This window comes from Tympanuchus pallidicinctus, unplaced genomic scaffold (assembly GCF_026119805.1).
Source record: "Tympanuchus pallidicinctus isolate F22 unplaced genomic scaffold, pur_lepc_1.0 scaffold25, whole genome shotgun sequence".
Classification (NCBI taxonomy): Eukaryota; Metazoa; Chordata; class Aves; order Galliformes; family Phasianidae; genus Tympanuchus; species Tympanuchus pallidicinctus.
In genome coordinates this window covers 4,820,323-4,842,781 of record NW_026294742.1, presented here as the reverse complement: position 1 = coordinate 4,842,781, position 22,459 = coordinate 4,820,323, and the positions used below count along the sequence as shown (strand labels likewise).

Sequence of the window (22,459 nt, the reverse complement as noted above, 5' to 3'; positions counted from 1 at the left end):
GTAAGGGCTGAGCACGGATCAGTGAGCATGCCTGAAGGAGGACCTTGCTCTTCTGCTTGCCATTAGATTGATGAGATCTTTGGCTTTAGTTTATGCTTCGATTTCCCACTGCTGCTCACTTCTCTGATGGTTTTTATCTCCTGGTGCATCCCAGATCTCCCTGCAGATAAGGTTCCATTCCCCTATCAGCTTATGATGAGCAAAGGGCCCATCTCTCTGCGTGTCCCTGGCTGCCATCAGCTCTGCCGGGTGCCAGAGCTCCGTGTCCTATTGTGGCCCCTGACAGAGCATCCCCTCATGCTGCAGACCGTGCTGCCATACTGAGCTCTTCACTGCTCCGTGGTGGGCACAGCTGTGGTGGTGTCTGCATTACCGTGATGCACAGCCTCTGTTTTTGCACTAGGTGAGCTGTGGGATGCTGTAGCTGTAGGGAGGTTCTGCTACGAGGGCAAAACTGCTGGTCAGATGTACAAAGCTTTGTGTGATGTTCAGCTGTGTCTCACTCTGAGCCTCAGATGATTCCTGTGTCTGTGCTGGGATGTGGATGGGGAAGCGAAACGGAGTGGGTGCAGGGCCTCTCTGAAGGCCTCACCTCCAGATGTGCTCCCCATTCCTGTGGCCCATCCACGTGTCTTTGCTGTTCCATTTGGGAGAAATGTTTTTTGTCAGCAGCGCCCAACCTTTGCCCATCTCACGTTAAGTGGCACTGAAGCTGTTTTTCAGAATGTTTTTGTCTTTCAGAGGTGGCTTTTCAGTGGCAAAAAACTGAGGGTTTCGTGTTGTGCGATTGATGCTACATCTCTTCATTTTGCAGTTGTTGAAACGTTCCTTTTTTCCCCTTTAGCTAAAGAACGTTAAATATACCAAAATTGCTTTCAAACATCCCTCTCACGTTGGGATCTGGACCATGAAATGGGAGCAGAACAGTGGAGGGGAGGCAAATCCATCAGCATTCCCGTTCAGAACTCAGGGCGGTCAGAAAAGCACTGCTTGGAGGTTTCTCCTGTGCCAGTGGTTGGGACTGGATGGAGCTGTGGCTGTGTACAGAAGATTCTGATATTCTGTGAAAATATGGTGCAGAACTGAAATTGGGTGCTACGACGATTGGTTCCTGTGAGGATCTTCTCGCTGCTTTTAACTCCTATCTTGGCACTAAGGGTTGGCACTAAGCTCTCTTTTTCTCAAGATGCTGTGAGAAACATTTCATCCCCACGCCAAATAAATGGTTCTGTAAGACGAAGGTGCTGTGTCGGCATCTGTTTGTTTGGTTTTTTGGGGGTTTTTTCTTGGCATCGATGCATTTCTTCGGCATCGCGATGGGAAATCCCGTCCAGCGGCGATTCGGGGCAGCAGGGGGCAGAAGCGGAGCGCGGAGCTGCGGCAGCCCGAGCCCGGCTCGTTGGGGCCGGCGGACACGGAGCTGTGGGTGCCCGTCCCCGGCGGTGCCCCGTGTCTATGGGGCTGGGCAGCCCGTGCTGGTGAGGTTATCCAGCCCACGGTGGGCTTTCGGGATCTGTCAGGTCCCCTCCAGCGCAAGGCGTGCTACGATTCTACAAAACGATGCTCTGTAGGCTGCTGTGCTGGTTTAGCAGTGTGAGTGAACATCTCTAGGTCGGGTTTCCGTGCTCTCCCATGTGCTGCCGGCACCGGTCCTTGGGATCAGAGTTGCTGTGCGTGTCCCTGTGCTGGTGCCATCCCTGTGCCCTCTGCACCAGGGTTCCTGCCTTCTGCTGCTGGGATCCAGCTCTGATCACAAACATCGGGGTTCTGTGTGGGGTCACAAATCCGCTTTACCTGGGGAGGTAAGGAGAATTTACAGCCATAGCCCAGGGCTGAGCTCAGAGCCAGGAAAGGAGCAGGGGCTGCTGGCGAGGGGCTGACTGGCCTGGCTGCGGCCGGGGCTGAGCTCATGCTGTCCAGCTGCCCAGTGAGCAGCAGGAGTGCAGCCCGAGCTCTGCTGGTGGCTGCAAGATGCGCTCATCACTGAATGCTGTCCAGCACACGACGTCACCGTCACAGCGGTGCCACCCGGCTCCTTGGCCCCTGCCCATGAGGCACAGCAAGGAGCTCACAGAGTTCCTCCAGCGCCTGGAGTTGTGTGCTGCTGCACTACAGGGCAATAAGAAGTAAGTACCACACACTGCCCGTGTCACAGGTAGACAGAGGTCTCTGGGAGGCCGCAGGGCCCTGCGTGGCTCCTCTCGGTGCCCTGGCACAGCCACTGTGCTGCACCCTCTGGCTGTGCCCACGCCCGTGGATGTCAGTGTCTGGGTGCTGCAGCAGGAGCTCCTGCCAGCCCAAAGTGCATCACTCAGGGCCACGCTCTGCTCCCAACACTGGCAGTCCCCCTCCGGGTGCCGGGCAGTGCCAGGGCCATATGCAGCTGCTGCCCACAGTGCTGTCTTTGTGTGGGCACTGCTGTGCTCCTGTCCGGACATTCTGGCTGCACCAGAAACAAACAAAGCTAGGACTGCCTAGGGTTTACTCTGCTTGGGCTCCATCTCCCCACTTTCTGCATGCCTACAGCCCTCATGCACCCATCCCTGGGTGAGCTGAGCTGTGTAGCTCCTCTCCCCTTCCTCCAGTCTCATCCCAATCCCCCAGGTCCGCAGGCTGTGTTCCCAGCTGAGGATTCACCTCCAGGAACAGCTCCTGGCACTGCTGTGCACAGCGGGGGCTCCCAGCAGGGAGGCACAGTGCCCATGTTGGATCGATGGATGCCGCAGCAGTAACTATTTATATTTTTCAGCAAGCCTTTTTTTACCCCTGTAATGGCTCCTGCACCCGTGCGTACGGCTGTGGGAGCTCCCTGTCCTGCCCAGCACGACGATGGACACAGCCCCTCTGAGAGGATGGTGCAGCCGTGAGCGTGCAGCAGCAGCAGCAATGGCAGCAGCAGGCTGGGAAGCACAGCGCGGTTCCTTGAAGGTTTGTTCTGGTTCCTATAGAAACTGGAGGCTGCTCCCAGTAGGAGGGCAGCAGGGAGGGTGGCAGTGGGTGTCCGGCAGGGCAGGGAGATGTTGGGGTTCTGCTTGGAGCATGAACCGTGGGTGCTGAACGTGCCCCAAAGAGCCCCCTGGCCAGCCCAGCCCTGTGCATGCAGCACACGGTAGCAGTGCTGAGCCACAGTGCCGTGGCCAAGCTGCCAGCAGAATGCCCACTGTGCCCTGTGTGGTGCTGGGCTTTGGTCATCCTGGCAGCATCTCCGAGTGCTGAGCCAGGTCAGTACCTGCGGGAGGAGAGGAGGAACGTGCCCCGTGGCCTCCTTTTTTCTGCTGCTTTCAGGCAAGCGGGGATATTTTAGGATGATGTGACAACGCCACCATCCCGCGCACTCACCCCCTTCCTACCTCCCCTCTGCAGGAGGAGAACTCTTCCATTGGGATAACGGCTGCCCTGCACCATGCACCTGGGCTGTGCTGGGGGTATGGGTGCTGGGCTGGAATGCAGCAGTTCCCCAAACCCACCCTGGCTGAAGGATTGTGGGGTTAAGGGGGTTCTACCTGTGGGTTCCCGTGGCACTGCTCACTCCCAGCTCCTTCTCTGAGCTCCAGATCTGGGGGTGCCAGAGCTGTGCCAGAACCAAAGATGTCACACGTGGATCCCCATTGGCCCTGCAGGAGCCTTCCATGGCCCCACACAGGGCCGGCAGCACAGTGGGAATGCCGCAACCCATACCTTTAGGGATGGAGAGTAACAACTCACTGCAGCCCTCATTGCCACCCCCTCGGCCCCACAAAGCTCAGTGCAGCCCTGAGGAGCTCAGAGCAGCCCCATGGTGCCGGGAACTCCCACTGCTGCCTGCTGCCCACACGTGCCAGTCCGACCTGGCACAGCACACTGGGGCTGGCTGGGGGCCGGGCGCTCCCGCTCCCTCCTAGCAGGCGAGGAGTTAAAAACTCAGCCCTTGTGATGAATATTTAAAAGCAGTGTTCAAGCTGGAGCCGAGGATTTCTCCAGGGCTGGCAGCGCTGCATCCCTCTCCCCAGCCCTGCCGCCCGCCCGGGCGCACTGCGGAGGAGGACGGGGCGTTGCAGCGGGGCTGCCAGCATGGGGCCGCTGGGGCTGGGGGTAACTTTTGTCACTTTGCCTCTTGTCATCCGAGCGGCTGCGGGAGGTGAGATGTGCTGCCTGTCTGCTGCATCGTCGTGGTTGGGGCTGCGGAGGGATGGGCACGGGGTGCAGGTGGCTGGAGGTGATGGGGTGGCATGGTGCCGGGCAGGGGGTACGGCAGTGCCAGCCAGCCATTCTCTTTCCTGCATGTGGGGGGAATGCATGTCTGTGGTGCTTGGGGTTTGGAGATGTGGTGCAGCCAAGGAGCTGTGTTCTGTGCCCTCCTCATGGGACATCCCTGTCCCTGCGGTGCCGCTGGGCTCAGGGAAGTGTCAGCCCTGCTGGGAAGCATCTGGGATGTCAGATGGTCATTCAGACAGCTGGTATTGAGGTTTCAGCCCCTGTGCCCCATGTACTCATAACCAGGGAAATGCCACTGAGGATGACTCCTCAGAGCAAGTGGGGCTGGGGCGTGCAGCACTCTGCTATAGAGCAGAGCACCCACCTGGCTCGTGCCAGGGATGCTCACAGTTGGGTGAAGGCAGCACTTTGTGGCTCTGAGGGTGTGCAAGAGGCTCAGTTCCCACTGGATGGGAAGAAAAGCCTGAAGTCACTGCCCTGGGACAGTCCCCATTCCCAGCCCTGTGTCTGCAGCCTCACATAGCAGCGCGGTGAGGAGCTGCATGCGAAGCCAGCAGCACAGGCGGTGCACACAGCACTGCCTGCGGCCTGTGTAACAAAAACAGGGTGAGAGGGGAACCATCCCTGCAGGCAGGGAGTGCTGGGGTGGCTGAGTTCCCCCACAGGGATTCGGACGGGTTGGTGGGACACGAGTGGAGCAGAGCGGCCGTGGGCAGCAGCAGCGCTCCTCACCCCGCTCCCAAAGCAGCACAGAGCAGCTGTCCCTGCACTGACAGCAGCGAGGTGGGAGGGAAGCGGCTCCGTAGCGCTGCTCCGGGCGGTGTGGGCGCACCTCTGCCCACGGCCACGCTGTGTGCTGTGCAGAGATCTGCAATATGGGGGGGCTTAGGGAGTGGGGGCCTCTGCAGCCCCTGACTACAGCTTTCTCCTGCAGGGCAGTGGTGCTACGACTCACAAGACCCGAAGTGCGGTGAGTGGGGATGGTCACAGTTCTGTTTGGTGCTTCCCTGCCCGGTGCCCGAAGGCACTTTGGAAGCACACATATAATAGCTTGTAAGAGGTTAATTAAGGATCAGGGAGCATGTAATCAGCAGTTACAGCCCAATTGCTTTATAGCCCTCAGGTGTGTGCTCACTGTGCTGCAGGTCAGCCGTGTCCGGCAGCGCTCCAAGCATTGCTGCCCGGCGCAGACCCGGCTCCAGCAGCAATTAAACCGTGCTGGAGCTGGCGGGGGTCGGTTGGGACAGCACAGAACAGGCACGTGCTGAGGGCACCATCCCTTAATGAGGGCAGTGGGTAATAGGGAGCTCATGGGGTGGGCTGCAGCTCCACAGGTGTCCAAGGAAAACCTTCCTGGAGTAATGGGGAGAGAAGGCATGGAGATGGGGCAGGGCCTCTGGTGGGGACAGGGCTGCCCTTGGCTTCGTGTCCCTTATGAGGGTGGTGGTGACGGCACTGCAGGTTCACCCATGGCTGTGCTCCCTGCAGGCCCCAGCCACTGGAAAGAGCTGCAGGCCACCTGCGGCGGTGACAAGCAGTCTCCAGTTAACATTGACCGGCGCTGGCTGCAGCGGGACGGCAGCCTTGGGGACATCATCTTTGAGGGCTACGACCAGGCGCCCCCCGGCAAGTGGCGGCTGCTGAACGATGGGCACACGGGTGGGTGTTCTGCTCCAGCCAGAGCTCAGCTCCACAGCGGTGCTGCCCCACGGCACCCAGCCCTGTCCCTCTCCTATCATCTGCAGTGATGCTGAGCCTGGAGAGTGAGCCGGGTGCTGAGCACATTGCCATCAGTGGGGGGGGCCTCCCGGGCCGGTACCGTGCACTGCAGCTGCACTTCCACTGGGGCAGCCCATCTAGGAATGGCTCTGAGCACACTGTGGATGGGCATCAGCTCCCCATGGAGGTAGGCAAAAGGCCCGTTAGCACCACAGCCCTTTGATTTCCCATCCTGGTGCCTGGCTTCTGGAAAAACTGGGTGTCCATGCTGAACTCTCCATACTTTCTCCAGCTGCACATTGTCCACATCAACGTCAAGTACCGCACCCTGGGGGAGGCCAAGGGGCACCCAAGCGGGCTGGCTGCGCTGGGCTGCTTCTTCCAGGTTGGCTGCAAGTGCACTGGATGGATGCTGCCGTGCATTGGTCTTAGCTGAGCACAACTGCAGGGCACACTCACTCTTTGCAGGTCTCAGAAGCCGCGAACTCCAACTACAACACTATCATTGGGGGACTGAGGAACATCTCCCATGCTGGTGAGGTGCCCTGGGGCTCTGTGCTGGGGCACGGCTGGGAGGGGAGAGACCCTGGGGCACGCTGAGGATGGTGGGGCTGAGTGCCCACGTCCTGCTGTGCAGGGCAGGCAGTGGACCTGGCCTCCACCTTCCGCCTTGGCACGCTGCTGCCGCACGTCGCACAGCTCTCCCGGTACTACCGCTACCAGGGCTCCCTGACCACCCCTGACTGCAGCGAGGCCGTCATCTGGACCGTGTTTGAGGAGCCTGTGGGCATCAGCAGGGAGCAGGTAATGGGATTACCTGCCGTGGGATGGAAGGGCCCATCTGGCCAAAGCCGTGCTGTGAGCATCCCCAGTCCCTGCGCATTTTCTTGCGCCTTGCAGGCAAAGTAAAAGGGGACATCTGCAGAAATGTGGGGATGGAGAGCTTGAGAGGGGCACCGAGAGGAAACTGGGTGGGTTGCTGGATGGCAGGGGGGCTGGGGAGGGGACTGGTGAGGATGGATGAAGTCGTTCTGCCTTTCCCGGGTATCTCAGTAGATGCATTTCCTGGCCGCTCTGTAAATGCTCCGCTGGGCTTCCTGCACCATCAGCTGCGAGGCGGCACAAAGCGCAGTGCGTGCAGAGCCGTGTGCTGGCCGTTAGGGGGAAAGACGGGGCTCCTGCGCTGCGCTCTGCTCGGCAGCATCTGCGTGTGCGCCTCGCTTCACCCCGCGAAGAGCCCGCAGTGCCCGCGGCGCTGCTCCCACCCGCTCCTCTCCCCCCGCAGCTGCAGGCGTTTGTCAGCACCGTTCACTTCCCGGCCTCGGGCGCTGCGCCCCTGAAGATGACCAACAACTTCCGTCCTCCACAACCGCTCCACAGCCGCAAGATCTTCTCTTCCCGGGATGCCACGGCCAGCTGTGGGTGTCCCCGCTGTCCCCTCGCCCCGCTGCTCCTGCTGCCCCTGCTCGGCCCCTTCTTGTCTTCCCTTTAGGGCCCGGGTTCCCTGTTGCCTCTTCTTTGCAGCAGTGAGGAAACTTCTGGTTTATGGGTGATGGGGAAAAAATGGTAAAAAGCAGCTGGGGGCCATCAGCCGGGTGAGGATGCGGCAGCTCTGGCGTGGGCTCGGTCATGGGGCTGTCGGGGCTGCAATAAAGGTGAGCTCCTGGCCCCGTGTGCGGCCCCTGGCTCCGTGTCTCTGTGCAGTGCCGCTGCAGGGACACGGGCGGTGTGTGGCCATGGGGGAGCTGGGTGCTGCAGGAGGGGATGGGACGGCACCGGGTGACACATAACGTGAACCCCAGCGAGACAAATCCCGGCCCAGCACGTGTCCTTGTGCTCAGCATACACACACATGGCCACGTTGCCTTCCCAGCTCTGGCTTTGGGGACGTGGCACATCTCAGCCCTGCGCGGTGCAGCCTGGGGCCCTTTCCCAGGAGCTGATTTTAGGCTGCAGCTATGTCTGCCCCAGGTCCAGGCACTCCAGCCCCCTAAGTTATGGAATAAGGGCACAGGTCACAGTGGGACTGAGCAATGCCCTGGTGTGAGGCAACTTAGGTGTGCAGATGATCCAGACAGTGTCTGGCAATGGTTCCCATGCACCCACAGCAGACTGGAGCTGGGGCCCAGCCCTCCACGTGCTGCTCCACAGGGGGCTGGGGGGACCCTGCTGTCACCCCTGCGTGGCTCTGCTTGGTTGTGGCTGCCGAGCTCCAGCCGTCTCCGGTTGGGAGCCACGGCTGTGTTCGGGGGTTGTGGGTACTGACCTGCCCCAAGGGCTCCATAAGCACAGGGCCCAGCTGTGTGCCCATGCTGTGCTGCAGGTGGGAGTTCAGCTGGGGCAGGGTGAGCTGAGATACAAGGGGCCATGCTCGTCCTTGTGGAGCTGTGGTCACTGCTGGGCTTCTTGCCTTGGGCGCTGCTTGAGATGGGGCACCTACAGCTTCTTTGGGTAGCCTGTGCCAGGGCCTCACCACCCTCTGAGTGAAGAATTTCTTCTTTACATCTAACTTAAACCCACCACCTTTCAGTTTAAAGATGTTATTGTTTCTTAGCACTATGTTTTGCAGCATTTGAGGTATTTCGCAGAGTCACAGAACTGCTGGGGTTGAAAGAGACATCCAGAGATCCTCCAGTCCAACCCCCCTGCTGAATCAGGTTCCCTGCAGTAGGTTACACAGCAAAGTGGCCTGGCAGGATCTGAATGTCTCCAGAGGAGACTCCACCACCTCTCTGGGCAGCTTCTTCCAGTGCTCGGTCAGCCTCAAAGCGAAGCAGTTTTTCCTCATGTTCAGACGGAACTTCTTGTGTTCCAGCTTGTGCCTGCTGCCCCTTGTCCCATCAATGGGCAATGCTGAAAAGAGCCTGGCCCTGTCCACTTGGCTCCTGCCCTTTGGTCTTCTCCAGCCTGAACAGTCCCAGGTCCCTCAGCCTTTCCTCATACGGGGGATGCTCCAGGACCCTCATCATCTTTGCAGTCCTCTGTTGGGCTCTCTCCAGCAGTTCCCTGGTCTGTCTTGAACTGAGGAGCCCAAAACTGGGCATGGTGCTCCAAATGTGGCCTCACTTCTCTCACACTGCTGCCCACTCTCATTGCAGTGCTCCCCAGGATACCACTGGCCTTCTTGTCCACAGGGGCACACCACTGTCAGCAGACACCCAGGTCTTTCCCTTAGAGCCCATTTGCAGCAGCTCAGCCCCTAACCTGAACTGATGCATGCTGTTATTCTTTCCCGGATGTAGGATCCTACACTTGCTTTTGTTGAACCTCATTGGGTTACTGTCTGTCCAGCTCTCCACTCTGTCCACATCCTGTTGAATGGCAGCACAGCCTTCTGGTGCATCAGCCACTCATCTAGGTCTCTGTTGAAGATGTTGAACAAGACTGGAGCCATGCTGAACATGACAGGAGCCATTTCAGGTGTTTCTGTGAATTGCTGCAGTGCAAATGCCCTGGTGCCCTGCAGTGAGATGGGACCAGAGCCTGCTCTGGAAGGTGGGCAGTGGCTATTTCCTCCCCACCATTTCTCCAAGCCCCAACTACCAACACTGGTGAGCTTCCTGGAAGCTTCTTCTCTGAGCCATTACCAAAATGGGGCCCAAATCAGCGTTTCCTGCCCCTGGCTCTGCTTGCTGCTGTGCCGGGCAGTGGCACTCATGGTGCCACGTGCTGGAATGTTTGTGCTGAGGAAGCAGAGCGTGCCGTGGCCACGGCTATCTATTCCTGTCCTCCAGCTGCTGTTTGGCCAAAGTGGCCGCGTGTTTTCGGCCCGGCTACAATTTTTAGCAAGAGAAACTGCTGCCCCCAGGCCCTGTGGCTGCGGTCAGCACAACTGGGAGACTGCAGGCCCAGCTGCGGGGCTGGCAGCACGTGGCAGTGCCCACGCACCCACACCGCCCCTCCAAACACGCCAAAAACATGGCAGAAACACTTAAACCTTGCGTTCAGCCCATGCAAAGGCTGCAGAAGGATAGGAAGGCCATCTGCAAGCCCATGGATGGGGTTTGCTCAGCGCAGGGCAGCTGCTGGCTGCATCCTCCCGCCTCCTCCGTGCATGCTGTGATTGCCCCAGGGCTCAAACCCCTCCCCAAAAAGCTCAGTCAGACACCCCAGGCCAGCCCATGTCAGCAGCTCTGTGCCATCCCCTGCCCAGCCCCTGCGCCCTGTCTGCTCCCAAGCCACAAGCCCTGAGGTGGGGGCTTAAACAGGGCTGAAGCTCAGCTCACATTGTTTACATTGCTTTGTGGCCCACCTGCATCAGGAAACATGGCTTCTAACAGGCAACATCAAGCAGAAAACAAGTGTTTGCTTCCCTTCCAAAGCAGGTGTGTCGCTCTGTTGGGAGTTTTATTTTGTAAACCTGCTAAAATTGAGATGATAAATATTTTTCCGCAGCACAAAGGTGTTTATTTCAGCCTGTTTACAACCTGTTGACAAGCTCGGGGTCTCAGTTTGGAGCTGTTTACCCCTCACAGGCTGTGTACATTTCCAGATAACACCATCCCAGCTGTGCAACAGGCGGCTGCTGTTTTGCCACAGCCATGCAAATGTTCTCCTCTTTGCAAGCAGGCTGTTTCGGTCAGGTGGTGCTGGCAGCTGAGCCCGCCTAAAACATTTATTGATTTAATTTAATTTCTCTTTAATTGCGGCGTTGATGGCTCTGCGATTCCTACAGCTGAGGCTCTGCTGCAGGGGAATACCCAAAACTCCGTTTCATCTCCAAGATTCAGGGAAACCTGCTCCATATTTTGGTCATCTCCAGCCTGCCGTGGACGGTGGAAACAGGCAGGAGTCACAGGATTAACTCAGGATTTGGGGTGACACATAATGGGAATGGGCAGGAGTGGCACATAGAGGCAAAGGCACAGATGGAGCAGGGTGGACCCAGCCCCACGTGTGTGGGTCTGCCTGGAGGGCACCCATCACCTGACGGTTTGGGGTTGTGTGTGTGTAACTGTGTGCATGTGTGTGCATGTGTGTGCATGTGTGTAAGTGTGTGTAACTGTGTGTACGTGTGTGTAAGTGTGTGTACATGTGCACCTCGTGCCGTGTGCCCGGGCTGTGGCCACCCACCCAAGCAGTAGCAAGCTCAGTCTGGCAAAGCCCCAACCTGAGGCATGTGGCATGGCGGCCAGTTTGTGCGGCACTCGCTCTGCTTTCCACGTCAGTGCTTTCTGGAGACTGTTTCATTTCCTTTTTTTGGCCAGCGTGGGCCCCCCAGCTTCAGTTTCTGATTGGAGACTGAGGAGTAAATTTAGCTCGGGGATGCCCCGGCCGCACAGCTGCACGGTGGGGCTGAGCGTGCTGCACCTCGGCAGAGCTGTGCCTTCCTGGAAGGGCTGGGTGGCCCTGGGCCTGGTGCTTGCCTTCACCCCAGGCCCTGCCTGCTCCCAGGGCTATTATGAGCTCCCAGCTCTTGCTTTCGGGTTTCAGCCAGCTGCCCACAGTAACGCAGCTCTTTGGTGGTCCCAGCTGTGCTGATGGAGCTGCACCACGCACCCTGCTCTGCTGCTGCCACGTTGCCAGGCGAGCTGAGCCCCGTGTGCTGGTGGGATGTTGGGGCTCAACGGCTGCAAGACTGGGAGTGATGTGTGGGGAACAAAGCTCATCCCCTCTGGTCTGGGGCACGAATGTGGAAGGGACCCAGCCTGACTGTATTCTGGTAGTGGGGGTGCGCAGCCCCCTGTGCGATCGGGGCCCATGCTAGCACTGCCTGCCTCCATCTGCAGCTAATTAAAGCCTTCCTGAAGCATCTCATTTACTAAATTAGGTCTCTCTTGGTTTGAAATTAATGGCAAGCCAGAAAAGAGAAGAAAAAAAAAGGTGACTGTTTAAAATTTCACCAAAGGACACGACAGAGCGAGAGCTGCAGCTGGGTGCAGAGCCCCAGGGTTGCTTTCTATCTGCTCATTAGCAAAGCCCAGCACTGTCCAGAGGGCTCATCCTGGGCTCAGCTGTGTCCCCACTGCCAGACCCGGCTGTCCCAGCCCTGAGGTCCCACTGAGTGCCACTGTGGGTGCCATGCAGCCCTGCTGTGAGGGCCAGTGCCATGGTGCTGTGATGAATAATTCAGCACGCGCTCCTCAGTGTGTTGTTGCTTCTGGAAATGGTTTAGCAAAATCTTTTAATCAATAATTAGTGAGGTTGTCCTCATGAGTGCGAAGCACTAAGGCAGAGCTTGGCTTGCAGTCTGCAGCTTTCAAAGTGGAGCCCATGAGAAATCTCTGCCCAGCGCCTGGTTCCCCGTGCTTTGGTGATTTTATCCAGCGTGAGCAGCTGCCTCAGGGCACAATTTGGTAAATCCATCACTAAGAACTAAGCTTTCAGCTTCCTGAGTGTGGAAAAAGCCCCAAAGTCACCATTTCTGTGCCAATCTCAGGGCTCATGTCAATCCAGCATGACAGTCTGAAGGGCTCAGCTTGGCAGGCATGGGCAGAGGGCAGTGATTTGGGCACAGGGGCATGAGGACAGCACAGCCCTGTGTGGTAGAGAGTCTACACACAGCAAGGGGAGAATGAAGACTGCTGGTTCCCTGTGCAAATCCTGAAAAAATAAACAAACTCATAGAGCAGAAAGCAGGAATTCACATTCAACTGCAAAAACTTCGTCGCTGGGGAAAGAAAATGAAGTTCAGCCACATCCCACCCATCAGACACTAAACCCACTGTCACAAATGCCTGCCCATGGAACTGGGAGATCCCAGCCCTTCTCCAAACTGGATAAAAGTCCCCCAGATTACAGAATTGTCACAACTCTACTGCAGAGAAAATGGCCAGCCAAGCTTTCAGTGCATATGCAGCCATGTAGAAACCTCAGTTCTGACAGCAGAACTGGCCCCATGTCCTGTATCCCACCAGTGGCTGGATGGAAACATAGGGTGGGTGGGATGGCTGGAGGTGCTGGAGTGGCTGGGATGGATGGACATTGGTGTAGACAGAACGGATGGTTGTGTTGGATTTGCTGAGGCAGATCAGCACGGTGGTGTAGATGGAAGGATTGGAGATGCTGGAGTGTGCAGGTTGGATGGAGGTGCTGCGATGGATGTGATGGATGGACGTGTTTGGGTGGGTGGGATGAATGGAGATATTGGTGTAGATTGAATAGATGGGTAGATGTGTCGAGGTGGGCAGCATCGGTGGAGATTGAGTGGGACAAGACTGATGGACTCAGTAAGGACAGATCCTCCTCAGCAAGGAGGACACACAGCTGACAAGCTGTGCACAGCAGTGCTTTCTGCTTGCTGGCTTGCAGGCTGTGCTTAGAGCTGCCCTACAGGGGCCACTGCAAAATCTCCCTGGGGAATAGGGACGCAGATAGGGGACAGGGCTGGGGTGTACACAAGGCATGTGGTGTGGAGAGTCAGGCTGCTGCAGGCACAGGGCACAAAGGAGTATTCACACTGACATCCCACCCAGGGGACACCAGGGTGTCTGAACACAAGGGTACAGAGCCAGAACTACTCGTGTCCCCAGCATAAAGCAAATCTCTGCAAAGGAACTGCAGATGGCAGTGGGTGGGAGATGAGGACAGCACGGCCACAACCACGTGCTCAGTGCCAGCACAGACCTTAGACTGCCCCCATATTGCCCCAGAGCATCCTGCCTTAGATATTGGTGGTGCCTGGGTATACAGCAGTGTCTCCAGCGCTGAGCCATGGACCCCCCAACATTACCAGTATGTGTGTGTGCCCCCCAGCCCTTCCCCATCCTGGACCCCACTCTGTGAGATGCAGACAGCACGCAAAGGGACACAGAGACATGGATGCAGAGTCAGCACTAGTTCAGTGTCATGTTTATTAATGTGACATCTGGAGGGATGGGGACAAGAGGAGGCGACAGGCAGAGGCGGATGATGGGGGCACAGTGGGGGACATCTGAGTGGGAAGTGGGGGCTGCTGCCACCAGCAGCGGCCAGGGGGGACAGGGAGGGTGAGGAACCACCGTCCTCACATCGCATCCCCAGTGGGACTAAGAGCACTCGGACCTGTTCAGGCTCTTCGTGACAGTGGAGACTTCGTGTGTGACCTTGCAGGTGTAGGTCTCGTGGCTTGACCATTCGCTGGCAGTCAGTGACAGGTAGCTGCTGGCCATGTACTGGCTGTTGCTCTGCCGCTGCGCTGCTGTGGTCTCGCCACTGCGGGTGGAGCCATCGACCTGCCACTCCACAGTCACCGGGCTGGGGTAGAAGTCGCTTAACAGGCACACCAGGGTGGCCTTGTTCTGTTCCAGCTCCTCCTTTGATGGCGGGAAGATGGTGACGGTGGGGGCCACCTTGGGCTGGCCTGCAAAAGAGAGGCAGAGCGGCCACACGTGTGTGTATGGGTGTACATGTGTGTGAGCGTCTGTACAGCAAACACATCCACCCAGCCGTACCTATTTTCGTGGATATTACACATGCATATACGTATATGCACATGTATATACATATATATATGAATATGTATATGTATATGCATAAATGCATTTTATATTGTAGTTTTTTCTACAGATAAAATATAGATATATAATCTATACATATAATATACATTACATCTATAAAAATTACATAAAGCATACAGCAGACTACACATATACATATAAATCTGTTATATCCTATATATATATCTATAATAAATCTATATAATATATATAAATTTTTAAATATATAAGCAATTTTATTTTGTATACATATATATGTATACATATATACATATATATTTATATATATGCACACATAAAATTTCAACCATACGTATTTGGGTGAATCTAATTCAGCTTTGGAACTCTGGTTGACTGCCATAGTCCCCTTTCTTTCCTGCTGCAAGGCTACTTTTAAATTTTAATTAAAGTTTTAAAGAAAAGCACTCAATTTTCTGGCTATTTCTGCCTCAAGACGTTCAGACTTGCCTCAGAAAAAGTACAATTAAAAATTGCCACGAGGAAGGCAAGATTTACTCTTTCTCAGAGTGTTTATCCAACAAATTACAGCCAAATCTTTATCTATATACACATCTATATCTTCATTCACATCTACACCAGAAAATGGGGGAGAAGTGCCCCATTAAAAACTTTCCACTGAGGATTTGCTGAACTGCACTTGTTTTTGGACTTATGCCCTAGGTAATTTGGATCAGATTGGGTTTTTTTCAGCCAATTTTTTCAAAAAATCAAAAAATATATATTTCTCTCTCTCTTTATATATATATTATTTTATATATATATATATATATATACACACACAAAAAAAAAAAATTACAAAATATTCCTGTCAGTTTTTTCAGCAGAATAACCTTTGATTTTTGACAGCACTTACCTGGACAGTGTGCTTGAAACCTCAGAAACATTGAATTTCACCCCAAGGACACTGTTTCAGTGACACTTGGGCTCCCCATGGCACTGGAGCCAACCAAAGTCCCCAGTGAGAGACCAGACCGGGGACAAAGGTCGTAGTCCTTCAGACTAAGAGGGAAGGACTAACAACTCACATTTCTAATTTCTTGACAAAGACAAAAACTTTGTCTTCTGATCAACCTAAACACCATTTCTGAAATCGTGTGTCAGAGACAGACCTCAGGCACAATTTCTGGTCAAATTTTAAGAATTTTCCATTGACAAAATAACCCCAAGTCCTCCACGGCGCACGCCAGAGCCCTCCTGGTCGGCAGGGACAAGACTCAGCCCAGGCTGCCGCGCTGAGCGCCCGTCCCTGCGCTGGGGGCAGACCCCAGCCTGCCGCCAAGACTGGGAAAAATCCCCAAATCGCCAAAGATCGACCAAATGTCACAATTTCACAACGGGGGAAGAAAGACCGAGACGAGGTCAGCGACTCACCTAGGACGGTCAGGGTGGTCCCGGACCCGAATATACCACACAGTGATACGGAGCAATGCAAAAACCTCCCACTTCGTGGCAGGAGCAGCTCTGGGTCCCGTGGAGGTGGCAGGATGAGGGGACGGGTCAGAAGTGATGGGATGGCAGTGTCCTGATGGACAAAGCAGAAGGGAGATGATGGGCTGGACACAATAGGATGAAGGTGACGGAATGGACACAGGATGGTGGTGCTGGGGGCTGGTAGGGAGGCGTGTCCCTATGGCAGCCACGCAGAGCATCCAGGCGCTGCAGACAAGAAATGTCCCCGGGGATCCCGCTGCCATGCACTACTGCCTCCAGCCCCCAGCTGCCTTCTCACAGAGTGAATAAGGATGTTCAGTACCAAGGACGCAATCAGGAGGGACTGCAGATTTCAGAGAATCAAAAGACACTTGCAACAGCACAGAGCATTCAGACCGTACAACCTTCTTTCAGGGAAAGGTGCAAGAGCACATTTCAGTGTGGCTAGGCAGACCAAGGATGTACTGCCACAGCCACAGATGGATAAAACAAAACCAACCAAAAAAAACAAAGCCTGTGAAGAGCCCAAGCACCCACTTGGTGCTGGGCAAGACTGTAAGTGAACACAGAGCAACTTCCTGAGGATGATCAGTTGATTCCTGAGGTCCACCAGGGAAATACTTGCAGTGATACACGGCCATGCAGAAGCAGCCTAAGCAGTGGCCCATTCCCAGCCTCATGAATGGCTGAGCCCTGCTGCTTGCTGTAAATCACGGAGTGCAGATGGTGTTCGTGCACTCTCCTCATCTCTTCCAAGGGATTTCCAGTAGCTGGGCCACTGTTGGTCAAAGTCTTGACTGAAGGCATGTCAACCTGCCACAAGCACCCACCAAAAATGTTCTTGCCTGTCAGCCAGTTTTAGTGCAGCCCCTCCAATTCAGGCCTGTTTTGATAGCTTTACTCTCGTTGATGCTGTCCTTCCAGCTCACTGGGCCCAGCTTTATCCCATCGCTGCACCACTGCCCTGTCCCTGCTGCCCACATCTCCCTCAAGAGAGGAAAAGAAAATGTGAAGAGGATGTTGATGCCTAACCAGAGCTGCTAGAGCCAAGGCACTGGCTTAAAAATGAACTGACAAATGTGCAAATGTTGCGGTTTGTGCAAGTGGTTATAGAAAGCAACAGAGTTGGTGAATCTCCTGAGTCACTAGAAAATGAATGATGCATCAAAGATTTTGTGGTTGGAAGCACTTTCTGTTACAAATGTTTGGTTTTTCTCTGGGAAGGCTTAGGTGCAACTGATTGGTGCAAGTGACACAGACTCGTTGAAACTGACTGTGCAAAGTATATAACTGAAGTATGTGATGCCATATGCTATGGATAAACAGTTTCTGGGTATTTCTGAGGCTTTTGTGGGGTTTGAGTTTGATTTTAGGGGAGGACTCCAAGGGTACTCAGAAGTCCAGCTCTTTTCCTCAGAGGAATGCATGTAAGAGAACCAGTGCTGTGCTGATATACCAGCTGAGTAGTGATGGCCCTCCAGCAGGGACTGGGCAGGTGGTCTCAGTAGGAGCAGGGGCAGATGAGGAGCTCCCAGCCCAGTGCATGCAGGGAACACTGCAAATTGTGGATGTAGGATTGGAGGGAGGCAGCCAGCAGGGACGAGGGTACAGCCTGGCAGCACAAGAGGACATGGGCCCTGCAGCACGGGGCAGAGATTGAGGTGGGACTTCTGAGACAGACAGTAAAAACCACAAGCTGCTCCTTGCACTGAAAAGGAGGTTTTTGTATCATTTCCCCATTGCTTTGTGTCACCGTGCAGCAGTACTGCTGCTGTCGTAGCCACCACAGTAATAGACAGCCTCGTCCTCGGCTTGGACCCCATTGATGGTTAATGTGGCCGTGGAGCCGGATATGGAACCGGAGAATCGTGAAGGGATGTTTGAGGGTCTGTTGGTGTTGGTATAGATCACAGTGACAGGGGCACTGCCAGGTGACTTCTGCTGGTACCAGCCATAATAGTTGTAACTACCCCCGGTGCAGGTGATCGTGACGGTTTCTCCTGGGTTCTTCGACAGCGACGCCGACTGAGTCAGCGCTGCCTGCACCAGGGAACCTGGAGAGGGAGAGGAGAGAGGGGAGAAAACGGCCATCAGCGATTGCCCGACACGCACAGCCCTCCCCGCGCAGCAGGGGGACAGAGCCCCGTGCCCAAAGTCCCCGACCGGGCGCAACGAGTACCTGAGCTGTGGGCGAGCACCGCCAGGAGGAGAGGAGCCCAGGCCATGGCGCAATCCCAGTAGCTGTGTGTCCCCACGCCGATGGGGCTGCGCTGTGGACCTCGACGCCCTTTTATACCCGCGTCCTTCCGCAGCACGCCCCCCATGCAAATAACTCCCTGTGCTCCCAGCCACGTCCTACGCCTCTCCCCACACCTCCCTGCCCGCTCCTGGCCCAGCCCCTGCACTGTGGCACAGCGGGGTTGGCCAGGCGTTGCAGCGGGGACACGTGGCGGCACCCAGGCGCTCAGCAGCCCCAAAGTGAGCCCAAAGTGCTGTGGTACCAAAGTGCCGGGGAGAGCCGAACCAGCGGGGCATGGCGGGAACAAGCCATGGCTCCCTTCATAGAATCACAGAATCACCGAATCACCAAGGTTAGAAAAGACCTCTAAGATCCTCCAGTCCAACCATCCACCTATCACCAATATTTTCCATTAAACCACATCCTCCACCAGAACATCTAAATGTTTCTTGAACCGCTGCCTGCAGCGCTGCCCCATTTCACCCTCAGACATGTGATGCCCTGCCCTGGGCATGCTGGGTTTTAGCAGGTGGTAGTGCCTGAGCAGAAAAGGCCCGGGGGGCTGGCAGGACCCTCAGCAGCAGCAGTGCAGCCAACAAAGGGCTTGTACTGGAAAGGAAGCTCTGTGGTGAAGGCCTCAGAGCATCACTTATCCATGGGATTACTGCTTTGGGGCAGGAATGAAACAGAGCTGAGTAGAATTATCCAGCAGTGGCACCAGAGTCAATAGGCAAAGGCTGAAATACAGGGAACAACCAGAATATAGAATGGTTGGGCTAAGAGAGACCTCAAAGCCTACCCAGCTCCAAGCCATGCCAGGCAGGGACACCTCCCACCAGAACAGGCTGCCCGTAGCCCATCCAGCCTGGCCTTGGGCCCTGCCAGGAAGGAAGCATCCAATACTTCTCTGGTCAACTTGTTACAGTGCTTCATCACCTCTGAGTGAAGAATTTCTTCTTCATAGCTAACCTAAATCTACCCTCTTTCCATTTTAAATCATTTCTCCTTGTCATATTGCTACAGGTCCTTGTATAAAGTCTCTCTCCATCTTTCTCATGAGCCTCCTTTAAGCACTGACAGGCTGCAGGGAGGTTGCCCCAGAGCCTTCTCCAGACCCAGCTCTCGCAGCCTTTCTTCGTAGAAGAGGTGTTCCAGCTCACTGATCATTTTTGTTGAACACTGTTCAATAGAGCAAAACACTCTTTTTTGCTGCAAGGCTGATCAAACGTTGGAACACGTGTCCCAGATAGCTGTGAAGTCTCCATCCTTGGTGACCTTCACAACCTGCCTGGGCAGGTCCTGGTCAGCCTGCAGCAGCTGCCCCAGCATGGAGCAGGGTACGAGGAGATGATCTCCAGCGGCTCCACCAGCTCCAGCCATTTGGGGCTTTCCCCAGCCCCAGCACCTGCACTTCTTCCTCTTTGCTCTGCCGCTCTCTTGCCTGGGCTCACAACCCTGGTATCAGCCCCATCTCAATGCCTTCCCCTCTCTCCAGGCCTCTGTCTGCCTGAACAACAGAGCCCTTGGTCCAACACCATGTCCCACACAGAGGCCAATGGGCCAGGGTCCCTGTGAGTGGCACAGAGGAGATGTCCTACAATAGGTTCACAGGCAGCACAGCCTGATCCTCCACACAGGTTGCTCAGTGACCACGTCCAAGTTGCAGCAGCAGGCACCTGAGGAGCCCTGGAACCTCAGCAGCTCCGTCTTTCATTTCCCTGTTGCTAGAACTCTCTATGGCCATGGCCAGTGCCTCTTTCTCTGTCAGAGCAGTAAGAAACAGCTTTGTCTTGGGCTCCTGTGAAGATTAACATGACCACAGAGCAGAGCAGGTCTCTGTTGGTGCCAGGGTTATGGTCTGAGCAGAGCTGAGCCCTGGAGCACTGTTCATGCACAGGGTACTGCTATTACCCCAGGCAGGTGCTGCTCACACACAGCCAGAAGCCCCCACTACTACCGATGCCTGCAGGTCTCCCCAGGCATGTGCACACACCCCGGCTGCCAGGGATGGCTCAGCAGCCATGTCTGCCCTGCTTATGGGCTGTTGGGTATTTATGTACCAAGCTTGCCCAAGGCCTGTCTTTTGGCCACCTTCAGGAGGAAGAAACCAGCATGAGGCAGAAGCAACACTGCAGCAGCAACACAGGGAGGCAAGATGGGTGGGCAGCAGGAGATGGGGCTCAGGGGCTATGTGCAGTGTAGGACAGGAACAGGGATGCTGGAACCATCCCCTTCCTGAGTGATGGGCACAGTCCTGAGGCTCTACAGGAGGACAGAGCAGGGCACCTAGCGTAGCCACCTGCAGCACAGCACTGGGCCATGCCTGGGACTTGTGTCACCAGAATAATGGCACAGCAAAGGCTGCCAGCTGCTCCCTGAGATGTCAGGTCTGTGTATCCTTTTCCATTACTCTGTGTCACTGTGGCACCAGTACCGCTGCTGTCTTCATTCCCACAGTAACAGACAGCCTCGTCCTTAGCTTGGACCCCAGTGATGGTTAACGTGCCCGTGGAACTGGAGAATCGTGAAGGGATACTTGTGGGTCCCTCATCATCATAGCAGATCACAGTGACAGAGGCACTGCCAGGTGCCTTCTGCTGGTACCAGCCATAGTTGTTGATAATCAGATTCTGATTATCTTAGGTGTGGGTGTCTTGATATCCCATATGTGACTGTGGGCACAGGGCATCATCTCACAGCCTGGGGAGGGCTGTGTGTGTCAGACGCTGGCTGAGCTCCACTTTCTCCCCTCTCTCCTCTCCCTCTCCAGGTTCCCTGGTTCAGGCAGCGGTTCTGAATGCCTTCTTTACGTCTGTCTTTAAAAGTCAGACCAGTTATCCTCAGGATACTCCTCTCTCTGACCTGGTAATCTCGGCTGGGGAGCACACTAACCCCCCCGTGATTCTGGAGGAAACAGTCAGAGACCTACTGCTCCAACTGGACTGCCACAAGTCGATGGGGCCAGATGAGATCCACCCAAGAGTGCTGAGGGAACTGGCGGAGGTGAGAGCCGAGCCGCTTTCCATCATCTGTCAACGCTCCTTGTTGACTGGTGAGGTCCCAGAAGACTGGAGGCTTGCCGATGTGACTCCCATTTATAAGAAAGGTTGTAAGGAGGATCCGGGGAACTACAGGCCTGTTAGCCTGACCTCGGTGCCAGGGAAGGTTATGGAGCAGATTGTCTTGAGGGAGATCATGCGGCATGTGCAGGGTGACGGGGGATCAGGCCTAGCCAGCATGGGTTCATGAAGGGCAGGTCCTGTTTGACCAACCTGATCTCCTTCTATGATCTAGTGACCCATCTGGTGGATGAGGGAAAGGCTGTTGATGTGGTCTACCTAGACTTCAGCAAAGCCTTTGACACTGTCTCCCACAACATTCTCCTGCAGAAGCTGGCAGCCAGAGGCTTGGATGGGTGCACTCTTGGCTGGGTAAGGAGCTGGTTGGAGGGCCGGGCACAGAGAGTGGTGGTAAATGGAGTCAAATCCAGCTGGCGACCGGTTGTGAGCGGTGTTCCCCAGGGGTCGGTGCTGGGGCCTGTCCTCTTCAATATCTTTATAGATGACCTTGATGAGGGCATCGAGTGCACCCTCAGTAAATTCGCAGATGACACCAAATTGGCTGGAAGTGTGGATCTGCCTGGGGGTAGCGAGGCCCTACAGAGGGATCTGGACAGGCTGGAGAGCTGGGCTGAAGCCAATGGGATGAGTTTCAACAAGGCCAAATGCCGGGTCCTGCACTTCGGCCACAACAACCCCAGGCGACGCTACAGGCTTGGGGCGGTGTGGCTGGAGGACTGCGTAGAGGAAATGGACCTGGGGGTATTGATTGATGCTCGGCTGAACATGAGCCGACAGTGTGCCCAGGTGGCTAAGAAGGCCAATGGCATCCTGGCCTGCATCAGAAACAGTGTTGCAAGCAGGAGCAGAGAGGTGATTGTTCCCCTGTATTCAGCACTGGTGAGGCCGCACCTCGAGTGCTGTGTCCAGTTTTGGGCCCCTCACTGCAAGAAAGACATTGAGGCCCTGGAACGTGTTCAAAGGAGGGCAACAAAGCTGGTGAGGGGTCTGGAACACAGGGCTGATGAGGAGAGGCTGAAGGAGCTGGGAATGTTCAGCCTGGAGAAGAGGAGGCTCAGGGGAGACCTCATTGCTCTCTATAACTTCCTGAAGGGAGGCTGTAGTGAGCTGGGGGTCGGCCTCTTCTCTCGTGTCATCAGTGATAGGACCAGGGGGAATGGCTTCAAGCTACGGCAGGGGAGATTCAGGCTGGACATGAGGAAGTATTGCTTTTCGGAAAGGGTGGTCAGGCACTGACTGGAACGGACTGCCCAGGGAGGTGGTGGAGTCACCGACCCTGGGGGTGTTCAAGGAAAGACTGGATGTTGTATTGAGGGACATGGTTTAGTGGGAGCTATTGGGAATAGGTGAACGGTTGG

The 22,459-nt window shown here is 55.6% G+C and overlaps 2 protein-coding genes and 1 long non-coding RNA gene across 5 annotated transcripts; 2 read left to right on the top strand and 1 right to left on the bottom strand.

Moving 5' to 3' along the window:
* The first annotated feature begins 3,484 nt into the window (after window positions 1-3,484).
* Window positions 3,485-7,598, top strand: LOC128083788 (carbonic anhydrase 15-like). Of its 2 annotated transcripts, XM_052689334.1 has the most exons (8): window positions 3,661-4,117; window positions 5,129-5,164; window positions 5,683-5,853; window positions 5,940-6,100; window positions 6,206-6,298; window positions 6,382-6,448; window positions 6,551-6,717; window positions 7,199-7,598. In XM_052689334.1, exons 1-8 carry the CDS (start codon window positions 4,051-4,053, stop codon window positions 7,403-7,405), a joined length of 969 nt encoding a protein of 322 aa, XP_052545294.1. In that variant the 5' UTR covers window positions 3,661-4,050; the 3' UTR covers window positions 7,406-7,598. The 2 variants fall into 2 exon arrangements, with proteins under 2 accessions (XP_052545295.1, XP_052545294.1); XM_052689335.1 differs by lacking the exon at window positions 5,683-5,853 and having other exon boundaries at window positions 3,485-4,117.
* Window positions 7,599-13,675: 6,077 nt separating this feature from the next.
* Window positions 13,676-18,100, bottom strand: LOC128083789 (immunoglobulin lambda-1 light chain-like). Of its 2 annotated transcripts, none has more exons than XM_052689336.1 (4): window positions 17,962-18,100; window positions 17,543-17,836; window positions 15,723-15,764; window positions 13,676-14,194 (listed from the first exon to the last, which is right to left on the bottom strand). In XM_052689336.1, exons 1-4 carry the CDS (start codon window positions 18,005-18,007, stop codon window positions 13,881-13,883), a joined length of 696 nt encoding a protein of 231 aa, XP_052545296.1. In that variant the 5' UTR covers window positions 18,008-18,100; the 3' UTR covers window positions 13,676-13,880. The 2 variants fall into 2 exon arrangements, with proteins under 2 accessions (XP_052545296.1, XP_052545297.1); XM_052689337.1 differs by having other exon boundaries at window positions 17,546-17,836.
* On the top strand, window positions 15,371-20,657 carry LOC128083792 (uncharacterized). Its single transcript, XR_008208191.1, has 3 exons — window positions 15,371-15,764; window positions 17,546-17,713; window positions 20,609-20,657. It is a non-coding gene; the product is annotated as an uncharacterized LOC128083792 (long non-coding RNA).
* The last annotated feature ends 1,802 nt before the right edge of the window (window positions 20,658-22,459 follow it).